The sequence below is a fragment of the Catharus ustulatus genome, chromosome 8 (genome assembly GCF_009819885.2).
Source record: "Catharus ustulatus isolate bCatUst1 chromosome 8, bCatUst1.pri.v2, whole genome shotgun sequence".
NCBI lineage: Eukaryota > Metazoa > Chordata > Aves > Passeriformes > Turdidae > Catharus > Catharus ustulatus.
In genome coordinates this window covers 29,394,172-29,413,862 of record NC_046228.1, presented here as the reverse complement: position 1 = coordinate 29,413,862, position 19,691 = coordinate 29,394,172, and the positions used below count along the sequence as shown (strand labels likewise).

The 19,691-nt window shown below is 38.1% G+C and overlaps 1 protein-coding gene across 1 annotated transcript in view; it reads left to right on the top strand.

Moving 5' to 3' along the window:
* CCDC6 (coiled-coil domain containing 6) overlaps positions 1 to 19,691 on the top strand; it is a 48,666-nt gene that overhangs the window by 12,400 nt on the left and 16,575 nt on the right. The window contains exons 2-4 of the mRNA XM_033065536.2: positions 7,181 to 7,330; positions 14,379 to 14,507; positions 19,431 to 19,534. Of these exons, the coding sequence (XP_032921427.1) occupies positions 7,181 to 7,330; positions 14,379 to 14,507; positions 19,431 to 19,534 (383 nt within the window). The remainder of the gene's footprint in view (positions 1 to 7,180; positions 7,331 to 14,378; positions 14,508 to 19,430; positions 19,535 to 19,691) is intronic.

Sequence of the window (19,691 nt, the reverse complement as noted above, 5' to 3'; positions counted from 1 at the left end):
AGTGTTTGCTTGTATGCAGTGAACTTGAGGACTTAAGGGCAGTGGGTTTGATTGTGCTTATATACATTATGCTTACTTTACACATGCACTGGAAATCAGTGCTGCTGAAAATGCAGCAAGTGTAGGAAATGTGTGGTGCCTGTGCAGTCATGGGACAGAGGAAGGGCCTCATGAAATAGAGCCATTTGGAAAGGTCTGCAGGCTAGATTTAATTTTCCTGCTGGGTCATTCCTGCCTTGGCCTGTGACTTCTGTTGGCTCAGGTTACAGCTCTTGTTTGCTGGAAGCAGAGACTCCAGTCCTGATAACAGTCTGGGAGCTTGTTCTACATGATGATGTTTAAGTGAATGAAAAATAAGAGCTATAAAGCATGTGTCTAATGAACAGATTGTTAAGGTTGCCATGTTGAGTGTTCAGAATAGGAAGTGTTTAATGCGTGCCTGTACAACCCTGCTACTTTTTCCTTTATGGAGCTTTGTTACTCTATAATTTTCAGTTACATTAAGACTTACAGAGTGTGGTCATGGTTAAACTGCTCAGTAAAAGTTATTGATACATTTTTCTAGGCCCTATCTTGACATTTTGTTGGTCACAGAAAATGTGGCTTTTTCACATGCTGCATTTTTATTAACTACTTAATGCCAATATTTTGATATCATAAAAACCCTTGAAGGGAGTATGCTATTTTATTTTTCTGTTTTGAAGGAAGCTGTTTAAATTTTTTTTCAATTATGTAAGTAAATTCAAGAATTGATTGTATTAATTATGAAATTCATATAGCTTGTTACACTTCATTTGTAATTAGGCAAATGCATTCATTTTATAAATATTTATGCTTGTCAAATGAGCTTGTTTTCATAATTTGTTTATTTCATTTTTACCACTTGTGTGTTTCATTTGTTCAAGACTTTCAGGCAACATCAGAATGCAGAGAAAGAAGTGTGTACAATGGGATTGCATACCATCAAACAATTTACTTCATTGCTGATACTGAGAGATTATTTAGCATGAAAGAGTACCAGTCACTTTTATGTTTAGGAAACTGGTCATTTCTGAGGGCTTTTCTCAAGTGCTCTTTCCAAACCACAAGATGTACGCACCTGAGTTTTTGAGAGAAGGTCCCACAAACTTGTATGAGTGATGCTAAACTGAAAAACACTTGACTATGGTTAAAACTGACTTGGGAGAAAAATGTATTTCTTTGTTGAGTCAGCTCATTTCTCTAGTCAGTCTGCATCCATTGTGGATTTGTGTGGCCATGTGTTGGATCACTTGGTAGGTATTGAGGGGAAAACTTGCTGTGCCTGGAACTGGTGGCAGAAGTGCTGTGACAGAGATGTTTTGGCATGTCTGGCTAAAACCTAAATGACCTTTTAAAAAGGAGGGAGATGGGGGATGAAGGAGACAGAGAATTCCACCTATAAATGGAGATTAGAAGGAACTGTATTTTATTACTTTAAATGGTAACTTTTCATAAAGGTATTCCTTTATTATTATGGTAATAAATTGTATTATTATAATAACAAACAGATATCTTTTTTGTCTGTTACAGCAAAACTCATCTACTGAATAGCTGTAATATAATAGGACTTGTTCTTTGAAGCAATTCTGCTTCAGTGGCTTTAATGTTACACAATAGGTAATGTTTAGAGTAGTTGAGGTTCTCAGGATGAGTTTCAATAATGAATTTCTTTCTTCCTTTGTGTATTTGGAAAGTGACTTTTGGTAAGCCTTTAAGTTCGTTATTTTTCTGAGGGGAGTGGAGAGTGGTGTCTTTTTATCTGTTTGTTTTTAGAAGCCAGCCAACTAAATAAATGCTTTTCGCCTATGCTGCCAGGTCTGTGTTGAAGAAAAAAAAAAAATCAGCCCAGCATCTTGGGGTCTTGATGGAACTATTCAAAGGTGTTACTGCTTGTTTGGGGCTTCTAGGAGATAGTGTATGCCCAAAGGTAAAAACACATGGTTCTTTCTATTGCTCTCCTACTCCTGAAAACTCATCCTAAAGAAGGGAAAGGAAGAAAAAGAAAAAGGTAGTTTTATGTCAGAACAGAGGAAATTACCCTGGGGGTTTGTCATGGATTAGACAGGAAATCATTCTACAAATTGACCCCAGAACTTGAATTCCAGCTCACCACTTCAACCACAAGAGTATTCACTCTCTTCTTTCAGACAGGCCACCCAGCTGAAAGAAATACCTTTCCTTGGGTGAGGAGAAAGCTGTGCCCATATCATTACTGGAATTTGGGTGGGAATTCCTTGTCCTTCAGCCCTTAGAGCCAGGAATGTGCTACTGGGCAGTCACTGCAGTTCGCAGCAGTGGGAGTTCTCGGAGTTGCTGTTGACTTCTGTTCTTGTGGTGGTTCATGTTTCTCCTTGTCTGTAAGGCACATTGCATGCACTGTGGTCGTTTCAGATGCAGCTAGCTGGAAGGTTTGTAGGAAAAAAATAGCTGCACTGTAAGAGTTTCTCCTGTAAGGGAACAGTATCAGTGTAACATGTGCAGCGACTGAGATCATCTCTTCGCGAAGCTGTCCCAACCCTTCAGTCTATATTCAGTAGCAAAGATTGAGTTTCTTGTGTCAGATTAAGCTGCTCTTCAGCTCCATCTACAGGGTTACATTGTGCACAGGGCCCTGACAGCAGGAACTGCACCCAGAAAAGTTGGATGAAAGGTAAGGAGGTCATGGTGGCTCTTGACATAAAGATGGAATACCTTCAAGGGTGGATTAGATCAAAACAATGCTTGGTAGGCTGTTTCCAGCAAGATCCTCTGAAACCTTGTGTCACCTCTACCCTGGATGCTGCTGGAGACAGGTGATGCAGGCTGGGCATCTTGGCATCTGCCTTGCAAGTGGTCAACTCAGGTGCCTGGAGCAGTTTATGAAATGTTTACTATGGAAATTGTCTGAAATGACACCTAACACTAAAATGCAAGAACATGTCAGGTCAGTGCTAATGTGCTGATACTGACTACGGAGTAGGTATTAATTGGGTTGCTGAACTTGTTTGCTGTTGTGCAATGTCAGGAAGGCTTGTGAGGCTTTTAGAAGAGCTAGTGGTGGAAAGGGATTTTTAAAGTTTTTTTTCTTTTTTTTTTGTTATCGTTTATATTTTCATGTGATTGTGTTTAAGCTGATACCTCATTAGAAGTACTGGATTTTGCTGCTTCATATAATACAGTACCACTATAACATTGTGGTCATTGTATGGTGCAGTGATATAGAAAAAGAGCATCCCACCAGAAACAGAAACTGCTGCTTGTGAACCAAGAGGGCAGAGGGAAATTCAGCAGTATGAACCTGGTCTGCTAAAGGTGTATTTGCGAGAAGAACTGAGAGAAGGAAAATATTTTATGGCAAACCTTCCAGTTTATGGTAGTATATGCAGCAGATGGAAGACCTTCAGTACAGCTGACTTCCTAATATGATACTTAGTTATTATGTAAAGTTTAGGAAAATGTTTCTTAGTTCTTTTAAAATTACTTGGAATTTAAACTCACAAGGACAGATTTTTATATTTCATGCATCAGCTCTACTAGTGATCAGGATTTCACAAGCTTCTGCAATAAAAATAATAGGATTTTTCTTCCTCAGAAATGTAAGAGGTTTTTTGTGGTTTATATGCACGAGGTGCTTTTTATCTCACTTCACAGGAAATCAAGAATTAAGAGTAACATGATAGCCCTTGTATTTATGGTCTTGACCACAATAAGTAGAGATTTTCTTTAGTGGATGCATCCATAGAATGCTCCAAGTTAGCTGTGCTTGGAATTTTGAGACATGGGAGACAGATGGATACATCTGTTATTTTGCAGAAAATCTGTGGTGAAAGTAGATTGCTTGTTTCAGGTTTCCAGAGATTGACTGATCAGGTGTTATCACTTTGTATCACTCAGTGCCTTAACAATTTATTTTGTAATATGGTACACAGAACAAGGTAAATGGCTGTTAGTATTTTTATGTTGAGTGTGATATGGATAATAGAGGAAAACCAAGAACTCTATATCCTTGTGGAAGACCTAGCATTTCAGATTTCTCTGTTCTGTTTCCCTTTTTTTCTACTGCTGCTATCAAGCCTCTTTTCAAATACAGATATTTAATAGAAAGACAGGTTATCCCTTTGGTAAAACAGTGTATTCATGTCTGGAAAAATCAGGTTGATTATTGGCTGAATGAGTAACAGATTTCAAGATTTTAGCAATATTAAGGTAAACATGAACTAGCCTATTACTTGAGATAATTTAGCTATCACCAATTAATGAGTAACAAGATAAAGGGCAAGTTTCAGTATGAAATTTAGAAGAAATATGGTAATGAGTTATGTGCTTTTTACCTAGTATAAATAACTGTCTGGTATTTTTCAGCTGAAGTGTTTGTGTTGAAAGTGCTGACCCTTGGTAATTAAGTGGACATTTGTTATATTCAGTGTGCTGTGTGGGTGTCTGAGGCTTACAGTTTGTAGATGTGTGGGGTTGCTGCTGTTCAGTTGTGAAATGCATTCTTTGTGGAAGGGAGGCAGATTTAATCCTGCCCACCCTTTCCCCTGAGCCACCTGTGTGCGGGCTGGGGTCCTGCATGCTGTGGGCACAGGGGGTGTTGCAGGGCAGTTTTGAACAGGTATGAACTGGTACTGCTCACTCCCATTCCTGCGTGCCTGTGTGCTGCTTGTGTGGCGTGCCAGCTGGGGAAGCAGATGCAGGAAAGAAAAACGGGAGGAGGAAGGGAAAGGCTTCATTTCTGGGTGTCTCCTCAGCCTGTGCTGGCCTGCTGCCTGACCTCATGAGCTCTCGTGTGGGCACAAAGGAGAGGCATTGGCTGGGACAGGGATCTTGGCAGCCTGCGCTCCTGTTGGCCTGAGCACCATCGTTAATGTGACACCAGGATCTGGCAAACAATGTTGTGCAGGCTTGGTGCTATAATAATGCAATTTTTGAGCTTTTGACTAGAGCAAAGCATGAGCAGAACAAATCTGTGCAAATTACAGATGAGTAGAAATCAAAGCAGAAACACCCTCATTCTTTTGTTTTTCAGAACCAAGTGCTTTCTAATTCAATTTTAGGTGAGCTTGGTCTGTGTTACTGTCTTCTATTAGCTTGGTCTGTGTTACTGTCTTCAATTGTCTAAGCTATTGAAAAACAGACACAAGTAGAAATCCTATGTAGTGAAGGCAGTGGAGGAGTTGATTTTGGAACAGTATGCATGAATTTTAATGATTTGAGGACAATGAGCCCTTGCAATTTGACTTGTTTACTCTGTTCTGGAATGTCTCTGAAGACATAAGATAGTTAATAGCTCTAAGTAAGGCCACGTTTAGAAACTGATAGATGATGTTGTTCAGATCAGTTAGATTCCAAGAGTTTTAATCCGTTGAGATGTGAGCTGACAATGTAACATTTCTTCAGACCTCTTGGGCAACTCTCTATATTCTTGATGTGACAGGTAATAATACCCCTGCTGAACATGCTGGAGTAGCTATTCCCTGCTATGGAGGTACAATACATTAGAGATGAGGTATTGTGCAGGACCTAAGCTGCTAAGCCAGCAAACTCTGCCTGACATGGCTTTTTCTTTTCTTTCTTTCTTTTTTTTGTTTTTTTTTTTGTTTGTTTGTTTTTTGTTGTTTTTTTGTTTTTTTTTTTTTGTTTGTTTTTTTCAGGTTGGGTTTGTCCCAGCTCTGGTGATGATAGGGAGAAGGGAGCTGATGGCAGATAAACAGTAGGAAAGGGCCATGGAATGAAAGGAATAGAGATGAGAGAAGGCACAAGAAAGCAGAGACAAAGATGTGAAGAGAAGGACTTGATGGAAGGAGGACTCAACTGAGAAGTTTCCATACCACTGCTTAAGATTTTATGACATTGGTTATACTATGAGGACAATTTGTAATTGTTTTACCAAATTGAAAGACAGCTATGTTCTTTAATTAACTTTTCTCCTAGACATTGAAGGTGTCTAAGTAATTGGCTCTTGGACCACTAGGGAATGCATCATTCCAGTTAGAAGATCACTGGTGTAATTAAATCTCTCAAGCATTTTCCAGTTTACAAGAAGTATAAAGAGATTGTTATTTTGGCACATTTTGAGCAGAAGATTATGGAAAATAAGCTTTTGGTTCTTAAATTTTCCTTTCTGTAAGTTTACTGAAATAAATCTTGCAGAATGCTTGTATAAGCTATAAGCTGGTGTAATTTTATTAGAATCAGGGCCAATCACATATGTGCAGTTCAATTCATGGATTTTATTGAAGGGACTAAAACCATTCCTAACACTATCTTGCCTCATTGGTTAAATGCAGTATTTCTATCATTCAGTTCTAGGCTTTGATCTGTGGCATTAAGAGTTGGCTCTACCAGTTTGTAGGTGCGATTATTCATTTACCCATATGAAGTACCCTTCATGGTCTTTCAGAGTGGGCTTTCAAAAGATCATTTTTATATTCCATTGTTCAACTTTGTGCTTAAAAAGCATACAAACATCTGAACTGCAGGGAATGCAAGAGAGCAGTGTCCCAGGCTGGCTTTCTGTGGAGCAGTGCAGGGTGCTAGCAGTAAGCTGAAATGGAAATTGTCACCTCTAGTAATTCTGCATGGGGAAGATTTCCAGAGTAGCTTTGTGTAAGCTACCCCATGGCATTTCTGTGAATTGCTGTTGTACGTAGTGGAGTAGCAGTTGTGAGGAGTACCCTACCTGCTTTCCTGGTGGTGGAGTAGGAGTTCTTGTGCTGCCTGTGGCTCTGCATATTGGGGTGGAAGAAGGAAAGGAGGATTTGACTCCTGGAAAGCAGAGCTCAGTCTAATGGATCTGAAAAGGAGGCACAGTGGTGCAGGTAGCAGTCTGAGCTGTGCTTTAGCTGGTAATGGAGAACATTTAGACAGGAATTCCTTTTCTGGCATTGAGTAGGTAAAAATAGGTGTCTGGATCTGTAATGCTTTTACAAAGTTTGTAAGTTTGGGGGGAGTTCGTGCATTTGGCTGGGAGGAGGCGACTTTAAAGCACCAGTGCAGCTTCTCAAGTTAAAAGCTTGAAAAAAAATAAAGGTGCTATAACGTTATAAAAGGGCTTAGAAACAGCACTTAGGCCCAGCCTGCAGGCCTCCAGGATGATAGGCATTTAAAGGGGAATGAAATAATTGCAGCTTTTTTGAAAGGAAACTTGCTAATTTTTTCTCAAAACTCTGTTTTGCAGCAAGCAAGGGCAGAGCAAGAAGAGGAATTCATCAGTAATACTCTATTTAAGAAGATTCAAGCTCTGCAGAAAGAAAAAGAAACACTTGCAGTAAACTATGAAAAGGAAGAGGAATTTCTCACTAATGAGCTCTCAAGGAAACTGATGCAGGTAATTGGTGCCCTTACTGATGTTTCTCCCAGGAGCCTCAGGACTGACTGGAGACTGAACGTTTGTGTGACTGCACTCTGAGGGAAGCGGTTAGGTTGGAAAGCTGACACTTGATAAAAGCAAAGTACAAGAAATGTACTTTGTGAATGACCTTTTTTTTTTTAAATGTTGCTTTAAAGTTTGCATCTGTGAACTCAGTTTTGAGAACCTGAAAGTTTGTATGGTGATGCAAAAAATGGGGGTAGCTTACAGTAAATGTCAACTGTCTTCCAGACAAGAGTTACTGATTAATTAAAAATGTTAGTGAAACATGCTTTTTTTTTTTCCTGGAGTATTTGATACTTAGCACAGGTCCTGAAATATTAAACTTTATATACAAGAATGTGCAGTGATACTCAAAGGAAACTTTTTCTCTAAGTTTGTCCATACTTGTAACAAAACCATAATTTCTGTTGAAGTAAAACACATCAGTTTGATGGTAAAACTAAAAAGTGGAAGATGCTGGGACTATTTGTGGCAGAGGAACTTGTTTCCATTTCCCAAGTTGCTAATTTTTAGAAAGTGGTTAAGTATTTGTTGGAAGTATTCTACATGGTTCTACATCTGTTCTCACAGTCTTGCCTAAATACCTGCTTTTGGCCCCTGCACGAGACAGGGTACTAAGTTAGGGAATTGTTTAATGTGAGCTGCCTTTTTTCATGCCATTAGTTCTAACCTTTGTCATGAAAAACGAAGCACTTTAAAAGAAGCTAATTTGTATGTTGTAAGCATTGCTGTGCTCTGCAGCTGGAGACTGAAGGCATGTTTCACCCTGCAGTTAGGAAATACAGTGTTTGGAAACACCACTAGAACTAATCCCATCTGGTGCTTTTGTTACTGGAAGCTGGGCCTTCTCTCACTTTGTCTCTTTGGTGCCTGTTATCACACAGGAAGCTCAGTAGCAAGATAAAATATCCCTTACTTGCTATTGCTATTTCCCCTTGCTGTTCTTGAGGACTGACAAGAACGTTTCTGAGTAAGAGATGTGTTTGGTTTCTAAGCCATACATTTTCATTAAAAACAGAGGAGCAGATGGCAGTAGAATATGGGTATCAACTGTTCTTTTCTAATTGAAGTAAGATGTGGATATCACTATAGAAAAAGCTTTCCACTGAAGTCTCTTGCAGTAAAGGGAGAAATGGTACATTGAACAATGTTGTTTAATTGAAAGGGAGATGTAGAAATCTGTTAAAGAACCAGGTTATGTGGGACTGTACTATACATTATAAAAGGGAAACTAAAACTTACTTTAAAAGTAAAAACATGGATTACACCTTATTTGTTTGAAGGGTTTTGAAGTCATATAATGACCTTGCACACAAATTTGTACCACAAAGTTCTGAAGCAAATAAATTGTTGTGTCAAGTAATTGCTTCAAATATGCCTAGCCTTCTCCCTAGAATTCAAGAGATTGTTTTAACAGGTTTTTTTAACTATCTTTAGCATTCTTAAATTGCTAAAATTATACAAAATAGGTTCACACATTGCAAAGAGAAACTTAAACTTCTTGTCAACCAAAAAGTAAAATTATTTTTATTCTTCTTTGCTATGGACTTTCAGCAACTATCCTTTGGCTGTTGCCCCAGATTAAAAAGGTAACACTCTACTGTTCTCAAAAGGCCAAGGGGGTGCTTGGCTAGTTGCTATGTATGAAAAAAATGCAAGGGTATTGTGCTGTTTGTCTGTTGGAAACGCTTAATGGGTGCAACTTCATTCTTATTGGTGAGAGAAAGATGCAGAGAAGCATCTGAAACAGAATGCAGACATAAACCTGGAGTTCTTCTCATCTTTCATACAGCATCTTGAGAAAATCCTCAATTGTGGATTCAACATCTCCCATAAATATTACCCAGCTTTCAGCAGGCAAGCTGCAGGCTTCTGCTGAAAGAAAAAGCTTCATAACCACAACTACAAGAGTTGGGAAGTAAAATTCTGACCACCACCTGCAGCATGTGGCCTTGCTGTAAGCCTCATTCAGTCTTGGATAAACATGGTTATGTCAAGCAGAAGATTTTAAAATATGGCAATTCATAAATGCACCTGTGTTCCAAATTGTTTATCCTGAAGCTGTGTAATTTCTCTCAGCACCGTTAGGTTGCAATTTTTGAAAGTAAATTGTGAGTTTGTCCTCTCTGAATAATAACCCAGGTAACTTGAAAAAGAGAACAGCTGTCAGCATCCTGGTGGTGGTGTTGGTTGTTTGCCTGTGAAGCGTGAGTGGCATGGAATTTCTTGCTTAGAGGTTCTCCTGAAAACTTCAGTGCACGGAGGAGATAAGGATTATATCAATGCTCCTTCACAAAGCCCAAGCTGAAACTTTAGTCACTGGTGCATAGGCACCAGTGGTGTTTCTGTTTATGGCATATGCTGCCAGTGTTACTAACCCTTCCCTTACGCTGGTCAGCAGGTTCTGTTTTCCATACTTCTGGATTACTTTTCATACCTTTAAAGTAACTCAAGACTTGCAGTACAGGTAGAGGACTTGTTTTAAAGCAAACAGTTTAATACTAAAACTGTTTTTCTGTTTGTGTGTATGCTGAATGCAGATCTCATTTCATGGCTTGATTATGTCTTTGATGTGATAAAATTGCTGTGAAATACAAAACCAGAATATTGATATATTCTCTTAAGCATCAGTAGTGTGGTTGGCAGTTTATAAATGATACAGAAGACATGGTCCCTTCCATAAAGAGCTTACCTGTAGAATTAGGGAACATTTAAATATTAACATATGTTCCCATGAAAGTAATTTTTCATCTCTTCAGAGATCATGGACTTAGTTAATTGATACTAGAATACTGATGAGTTGCAGGCAATTTTTTTGAGCAGCAATGAACTGAAAATAATACCTGGTGGTTTTTGTTTTCTGAAAGTTTATCCATTCTCTGAAGGTTTTCATTCTTCAGTGACGAATCCTGGAAATTATATCCGTGTAGACTAACAGATTAAAAACTGGAGGAGAGAAACTCCTGATATTACAAACAAAGTCATTTTTTAGAAAAGAGGGCCTTATTGGCACACATTACATGGTCTGTGTAGAGTTTATTACAATATCTTTTCTGTAATTGGATAGTCTTCCCATTATACAGATGTAGGGCTACATTCCTGGCTAATGTTTTTTAGACCAGGAAGGTAAAATAATTATACTTTCCTTTTTTTTGAATTTCCTGGGATTTGTGAGTGCCAATACTTACCGTTACTCACTAGAGTGTAGCAATTGTCTTTATTAGGAGAATAATGAACTCATAAATGCCCTCTTCCATTTTTGGCATCTTTACTCTGGAGGGAGTTCTAGCTAAATTAGATACAGTCTTTGGATAATGACTTAACCAAGAATACAGTAGTCTCCAATTGGTTGCTCCACTGTTTTTTGGGATTAACTCCTTATCTCTGGGTCTGACCTGGAACTAGATTTACAGCATTCATGCTGTCAGATATTGTGCATCAAATGGTTTCCTGCCTTTTGGATGAGTAAGGGAAAAAATTGCATATGAATCTGTTGTTTTGTCTAAAACTTTCCTTTTTGGAACTGAGGAGAGGTACTTCTGCTAAACTGCATATGATTTGCACTCTTTCAATTTTTCAAGTATTTATAACTCTCTGCCTGTTTCAAAATTACTGCCATACTACTCTGTTGAAAGGCACCTAGCAGAGAGACATTTTTCACAGTGCCTGTGCGTTTGTTGCTTTGTCAGACCTTTGTTTGTCACAATTGTAGGGGCTTATGCCTCTCATTCAGCCTGGCCTCTGGAATGAGCTCCCTGAATGTTAAACCATTTTAAATGTAGGAACTGCCTGCCAGACCTGCAGTGCTCCTCCTAACAGCCAGCAAGAATCCCCCAGTTCAGCGCCATGTGCATTACTGTTAGAAAACACAGGCTGACATCAGGTTTGCAATATTGGAATAAATCAATTTTGAAACCTTTTACTATATGCCAGACTGAGTCTAAACAGACATGGTTGCACATAAAAGATGTTTCCACTGGAATAATACTGTCTTTCTGGTGCCATGCCATTGTTTTGTATCTTTTTATACATGTAACTGCCTCTGCAAACCAAATGGATGAATGTACAATTTTATTAGGTTTCCTTTGTTTCGCGTAGTTATTAATTTTCTAGGTTGAGTGTTGCAGGATGAAGGAGCATATGCATCTCAACAGAGATCTTACAGAAAACAAAAGACTTTCATCACATGTATCCCTGATAAAGTTCTCCTAAACCTTATATAATTATTGTATTTTCCTGTACTCCATGTAATTCTATTTTTACTTACCTGATGAAGTCTCTTGAAAGCTTGGAAATTTTTTTATAGCATCCTCAATCCTTAGTCATTATAGAATGATAGCAGTATTTTGCAGAATATCATGAGAAGCATTTTGATGCAGGCTCTGTTCTTGCAGCAGTGGACATGGATGTATTGAGTTACTGTTTTGAAACTGAAAGTAGTGAATCTTGAAAATTTACCATTTGTGAAACAAGGCTGCTCCAAAGAAGAATTTATTTTTAATATTGTTTAATCTTACAGAGTCAGTTACTTTAAATTGTGCACCAGTTCCTTTCAAAAATCAAATTCAGATTTTTTTCAACACCCTTATATTTTTGGAGGTGCAAATTGGTCCAGGTAGCTTGTCCTTGAAAGTAAGATGTTACAACATATCAAGATAATAGCATGTGTAGTCAGGCAAATTAAATAATTGGATGTCTGTACAGAAATGTTTCTTATGTAAGTCTGATTCATGACAATTCTTAAAAAAATTGTGAGTCTGTAAACATAAGCTATTAGCTTTCCTGCTCTCGAAAATACCATGCGTTAGCTCAAGGATGCTAATGGGATTGTGCAGAATAAACAGAGCCAGCTCATCTATCAACTATTTGATGAACATCTGGACATAAAAAGGAGGCAAACTGCTGATGCAAAATTGTTAATAAATAGGACTTTTAGGATACAGTGAAGGAAGAAGCGGACAGCTTTTGAGGACCTGGAATACCTAAAAATAGACTGTACAAGGTCATAGTCTGGGGGATAAATCAGGGTTCATTTTCTAAGGGGGAACTTCTTCCATTGGCTCCATTACTTCATAAAAACACTTCCCTCTATCTCAGATGTAAGCCAGTACAATAAATAAGGAAGGTAAATGTGGTCCTGCATTGTATGAGGACACTTGTTCCTGCAGACAGAGAGTATTGCTGTAGTTGTTTAAAACTTAAGTGAACTGAGGCACACACTCCTGCTACTAAGCTTTGTGTTTGATAGCCCCATTCTCACTTCAAGCTAGTCACTGTCTCTCTTGCACCAAACCCATCTCTAATCTTATGGAGCTTAAAATTCTCCTTCAGTTTTCATAGACAATTCAGGGTCTTTAAGACACTGGCATCAGGGTGATACTTTATAACACATTTTTCCTTCTCTTTAGCTGGCAGGCGTATCTGTAGACCATTGTTACTGTAGTTGCATATAGTGAAAAACAGTTGGAAAAAAACTCTTACTTTACTAAGAAAAATAAACACTATCTACTTGTATTATACCAGAGGGTATTTTCTCATTGTTAGCAGTTCTATTCTTCATTAAGGTCTCGTTAGTAACTGAATTTTGATTTTTTTTTGTTTGTTTTTATGATCAAAGGAAATAAAAGGGAAAAATTATTTTACCCTATATGAGTGACAGACCCCACTCATATATTTTGGGGGAGTTAGTGATATTTTCCTCCCTCTTTGTAAAATGAAACCAGTATTTTCTGTTCTAAGAGTTTGCTATTCTGGTATTTGTTTTAAATTGTGAAAAATCAAATCTCAACATTGACAAGCCCTGAAAACACAAACCCCAATCTTTTCCCATTTGTATGTTGCCAAGTAGTTGCTGTCTGCCTGGTGCTCTTCCTCCATGAGCCTTTTGCCTTGATCTCTCTACCAGGCTGCACTTCACAGACCATTTTATCTCTAGATAGGAGCAAAAAGAGCTGAATTAACAAAGGAGCAATTTTAGCTTGTTTCCAAATTAAAGTCTATTATTTCACCGTGGCTATCTAGCGACCTTGATTTGTGTCCATGACTGTGAGGTGTCTCTTCATTTCCTCAGGTTTTCCTTACACATGTAAACACTGTGATCTTACAGAATATTATGTGCTAACCAGAAGAACAGGGATAGAAAAAATAAGCAGGTGGAAAAAGGTGCTTGCAATTTTCAGTGGATGGTCAGAACTCAGTGTAGTTATACCATTGTCTGTTGATGACATTTGCTTTACCCTGAGTCAGGTTCACATGTTTGTACCATGGTGCCAGTCACACTGTTCTATCCACAGGAAGACTTAGATCCCTGTCTCAGAGGGGCTCTACTCCAAGCCATACTTAATGTTAAAATGAGGGGGTTTTTTGTTTCCATCTGCTTGAGAGCCTGGAGAGTTAAATTTTTCTTTTCCATTGGACATGTTAAATGAAAAAAAATTGCTTTGGTATTAAGAAAATGTATAACATTGATTTGAAGTAAGTATTTTTATGTTATCAAGACAGTATGATTTTGATAGCATCGGAAAATAAATTTTTTTTGTTGTTTGTAAACTCATTGCACAGCAATTTCATTAGTATGACTTCAGTTATGGTTTTCAGCTGCCTGGAGAAGGAGGTGCTAAGACCTGCATTTTGTGCTTTGGGTGCTCTTGACAAGATGCATTTAGTTAAAATTAATGCTTTTGTGAACATTGTGATAGATTTTTTCTATTTTGGCAATGTCTGTAATGCATTTTATATATAGTACATAAAATAACCTATTTTGATCTGACTTGATTCAGTAGTTGGAAATGTACTTTTTCTCTGCTTTGCAAATATGCAGCACAGTTTAAAATGCTCCTTTTTTGAAGGGTGGTTGGGTCGGTTGTGCATTTTGAAGTTTTTTAAGGAACATCAGCATAGAATTTAACATGCAGGAGGAATAAATGTGTAAATAAATGTATAAACAGTGCCTAAGTTCATGCTTTTGTTTGTTTAAAATATTACATGTGTCCTAAATTTTTAGCTGCAACATGAGAAAGCTGAACTGGAGCAGCATTTAGAACAGGAACAAGAATTTCAAGTGAACAAACTGATGAAGAAGATTAAAAAACTGGAAAATGATACAATTTCGAAGCAGCTCACCCTGGAGCAGGTAACTCTTTCCTTGCATCATTATATGACTGAGGAAAAAAAAAGAAGTCCTCCTTTCGTTGTAGATTTTCATGTTTTAAGTGTGTAGGAAATTGGGCAGTATTGAGAATATAGAAAAGAAATAGAAAAGTAACATAATTTATTGTGAGAAACTTGGATTAGTTTTTTTTGTGATCACTATATCTATTAGTAGCCTTTCAGTGGGCTTTCATGTCTGCTGGACAGCATTACATGCTTTTACAAGTGACTTTTGCAAATGCAACTTTTTTTGTAAATAATACTGCTTGTTGCTGTTCATCAGCTTCCACTCATGCTGCTGGTGAGAAAAGACTGTCATTTCTGATGGTGTTAAGCAAAGTTGTAAAAGATGTTCGTAGTCTAGTTGTGCTCTAGGTCACCTTTTGGTGGCAGCTTGGATAGCACAGCCCTGGAACTGAGAGTTGTCAGATGTGTGTATTCTTCAGAAACCTTGAAGTTTGACTACATCCAGCTCCCTTTTTCCCTAGACAGTCATGAAGATTGCAGAGTTAAAACACCACTTGTTTGGCTGTGTTTCAACGGGATGTTTAGACATTGGGAGTGCTCTTAGGTCTGATTTTAGGCATCTTCATCAAGGCATCTTGTGTTGTCAGTAGGAGAACTTTTGACTTAAAAGGCAAACTGATGAAACCTGTAGGCTTGTTAAAGGACTCCAGATTTTCTGGCATGTGCAGATCCAATAATTCAGGTGGTGTAATAGTGTGTTATCTTCGTGATTTCTTCTACTGTGATGCTTCTTTGTTGTTGGTAATCTGAATTGTTACCAGTTTTGTATGATTCTTCTTCTTCTGTTGACATGGATAAATGAGTTAATGGCTATCTAAATTATCAATTCTCTTGATTCTTATGGTAATGATCTGTATAGCGAGATCTATACAGAACAAACTGAAAAATTAAAAGGTAGGAATATGTAGTTGCCAACAAATCCTTACCCAGCATGGAAATTAGCATGGGGTTGAAATAACTCTCTTAGCCACAAGGTGGTGGTGGCTGCCACTTAATCAAAATGCAAAGTAAACTTAACATACTAAACTGTTGTTGTCTTTGAAATGTTAGCATGAGCCAAGGCTGAAATCTTCGTGCTGTTATTTTTGTTCTGGACAGACTTGTGAAACCATAAAATTTGAAACTTCTTGCTACATGCGAATGTCAATGATACACTGTTCAAAATGCATCGATGCACAAAGGTTTTTAGTATCTGGCTTTGAAAACTTCGTGAGGATGGTTAAATTCACCTGTCAGTCTTGCTTAGAAATTCCATCTGAATTTACGTGTAGTTCGCCGTATGCCTTTGTTTTCTCTCGCAGTAAGGTAGAGTAAATGTCGGGTTGCTTAGAGTTTCAGCACGCTTTCTTTCCTCACACAAATAAAAGTGCTGATTGTGCTAATTAACCAGCTGAAGCAGCAGCCTTGGGGCATGTGCTGTACCTAGCAAGAAGCAATCCAAAGTTGTGGGGAAACTCATGTTGCCTTTTTTGCACACAGAGGGAATTAAGGAAGAGGGATTGACGTGATCTGCCGCACAACCTTCAGAACACCTGTTAAACAGGGCTTGGAAGGAGAACTCCAGCAATGCTTTGAGCTGGGCTACATTGAGATCTGTCACTAATCAGTGAGCAGATAATTACAGCGCATGTTCACTAAAATGTTGTTTTTAAAATAGAGAACGTGGATTATTTATGTTTTGTGTTCTTTCTTTCTGCTTTACTTTTTTTCATCTGAACTGCTTATACCACAGGTGATCAGTAGGTAGCTGATTTGTGGTTGCATAAAATATTATTCCTTAATAAGGATTAAATTGGATGTTAGGGTTCAAATGTGACCCGAAATAATTTTTTAAGTCAGCTTGAAGTCAGCAGAGCATTCTTCTCTGAAGGCAAATGGTGAAGAAATTTACAGCATGTGACTATTTCATTAACTGAATGGCTCAGTTAAAACAAGCAATAGTGTTCTGTGTTACAGTTCAGTGGTTTGATAGGAAATAAATAGCTGTCAGGATTGCCCTACAGGGGCCAAGTGTGTGTGCTGTTACTATTTTTAATTGCTTTTCTATTTCATACGGTGTAGTGAGAAACTAGAATTGATGCAGTTAGGAGATGAGAAATAGCTAAACTGCTAGTAAACATCTCCTATGTCTGCTTTGAAAGGAGAAGAATACGTGATGGTAAAATCTTGGCGAAAGACTTTCTTGGAAAGCAGCAGAGAATTAAAGTTACAAAGGGCAAGGTGAAGATGAGAAGGAGAGAAGTAAAATTTTAGGAAGGTGAGCATAGGCAGAGATGAGCATATTCAACTTTGATTTGGAAGACATCCATTTCAGGAGGGAACAGTTCTGCTTGTTAATAAGTTGGCAAGACAGTTGACAAAGCAATAATACAGCAATACACATAAAATGAATATTTTAGCTGCATTTTGAAGTAAAATAAGTGCATGTGTGAGAGAGAGGAAGAAGAAACCCAAGTGGATGGTGAGGAATGTTAAAAGGAATTTTACTCTGAAGGGAAGGCTGAGGTCTGAAAAGCAAGCAATGCTTCCTTGCTTTCTTGTTTTAATGGTCACAATTAGGTGATGTTTGGTTGGAATGTGGCTCTGAACCCCTATTGAGTGACACTAGTATTGACAGAGCTTCTGGCTTAGTCCTGAGCAAAATCCCATCTGTTTATTTTATTTCAGAATACTAACACATTTCTAAAAAATTCATTGACTGGACTCCATTTCAAAGTACATCTGAAACTGTCGAGTGCCAAGCCAAATACACTAATTCTTTGAATTTACAACTCTGAACAGGATGCTGCAGTTTCTTCTGCTGTAGGTGCCGTTCAAGGTATTCTTCCTCCAAGCTGTAAAATCTTGACACTGGAAGAAACTGGCACAGCACTCATGACCAGGAAAGGAAGATATTTGTTTCCAGTGTGTTTTCGTATTGCTGGAAATGAGGAGTTCTAGATATGTTTCACCTGGATTCTTTGGTATTTTGTCAGAGCAGCTTCAGGGCACAATGCAAGGCTTATTTGTGTGTCATTGCTGATGGTTTGAGTTTACCATTCTGCACGCTTACTTAGAAGCAGATTTATTATTAATGGACTCCACTACCTTGGTGATAGTTGCTGTAATACTAAATGTAATCTTAGATTTTTCAAATCCAGGCTTATAAATAATTTACTCTGTCTTTAGATTCCAAAGTGCTCTTAAATTATATGAATTTCTTTTCACCTCTGTGTTCTTGTGGGTTGGTTTGTTGCTAGATCAAAACATAGGTGTAAAACGACTAAAAGTAGGTGAGTCTAAGCCATGCTGCATTGAAATGATACAAAAACCATTGCTGCAGAGGTCATACCTGCATTCAGACTTTTTTCGTCATGTGATTAGATAGACAGATGTGCAATGTAGTGGAGATCTGGGTTTTGCTAATGTAGAAGCACAGTGTGCAGTTTCCCAGGACATCTTCCAAAGTTTCTTCCCTCTGGGCGTTTCTGGTCCCAAGCATTGGCCAGACTGGCTGAGGAGCCCTGAGACAGAGTGCCCTGCGCTCCTGAGGCTGAGACCTTTGCTTTCCTACCACTCCATCTCCAGCCCTGTGGGGAGCAGAGTTGGTCAGGATCCAAATCCAAATTCTCATCCTCATGGGGAGGCTGAAGCATGTTGCTTCTGACTTTTCTTTTACTGAGGTGTAGGTTCCCTGAGCTGTTAATGTACATCTGGAAACTCAAACATGGAAAGATTTGCTAGACAGTGTTTCTCTTTCTAAGTATGTTCCCTATTACTCATTGTCTGCTTCTGCTCACAGTAACTAATTTCTCTACCCTTTAAAGGAGAAAGTTGTACGTTCAATAAACTTGCACTGCTACCTAAAGTGTGTAAGTTTATATTTTGTTTGGGTTTCTCAGCATTAATTTAGTGGTCAACACTAATCATTTACAGATTTTGTTACTCCATAGCCTGTCTGCCAGTGATGTAATAAATGGAAATCGCTTAATTCTGTTCTCAGTCTTTCCATTTTCTAATGTGAGATTATTTGCCTGGCAGAAGATTGGTGTTAACTAAGGCTTGGCTTGGAAAAATGCTTCCATGTTATTTTCCACCTGCAAAGGTGTTGATCTGTTCCCAAACATTTCATTACTGACAACTTTTTGCATTCGGCTGTATTGCTACAGTGTAACATCAACTGTGCCTTTTAATATTCTCCTGTCTTAATAATACTTGCATTGTATTTCTGCTATTGAACACTAATAATAGGTTTCTTCATGTGTGGGTCTACATTATATCTTCTTTTATTAGTGTTAGAGTAGAAGGTTCTGCATTATATCTTTTGTTAACTTGTAGTAGAATCAAGAATGGTTGTTCATAAAGTAAGGGAACGTGATTAATTCAAGTTAAGTTTTAAATTTTATAAAGCCTTTGCTAAGATAGAATTACATTTGATTTTCGAGTAAAGATTGATACAGTAACACTTAAGGCAGTTCACAAGGCAAAAATGGCTTTTCTTCCATTTCTGGAGTACTTAACTGCGATTCTTCCACTAAAAACATCTAAAACTTTTCAAAAGAATAAACATTGCTGTAGTGAACAGTAAATTCAGTTTTAATTTCATAATGTCTTTAAATAGGTTTGTAATGTCATCAGTGCCTGTGTGTCCAGGGTTCATGCTCCTGCTTATTAGCCAGAGCCAAGTTCTCTGAGAAGAGCTTGTGTTAAGGAGGTAACAACTGTACAACTACTGAATCTCTTGATTTTTCCAGTGCATTGTACCGGAATTGTGTCTCTTCTTGCCCTTCTCCTTGCTCCTAAAGCACTGTATAAAATGGAGTTGTTGGAGCTTTCCTAATGACAGTTCTTTGCAAAAAATGCATGACCTTCATTTTCATTAATTGTCTTTCCTCTCCAGCTAAGACGTGAGAAGATTGACCTTGAAAATACTTTGGAACAGGAACAAGAAGCACTAGTGAATCGTCTCTGGAAGAGGATGGATAAGCTTGAAGCAGAAAAACGGTTTGTCTTGTTACAGTGCACTTGTTACTATGGGGAGAGGTTCTTAATACATCATGTTCTGGATTAAATACGTTCATTTCTGTTCCACAAGAGTTGTCTAATCTGTGAAAACCTGGAAGAGGAAGGAGATGTAAAGTTCCTTGTTTGCATAATGCCA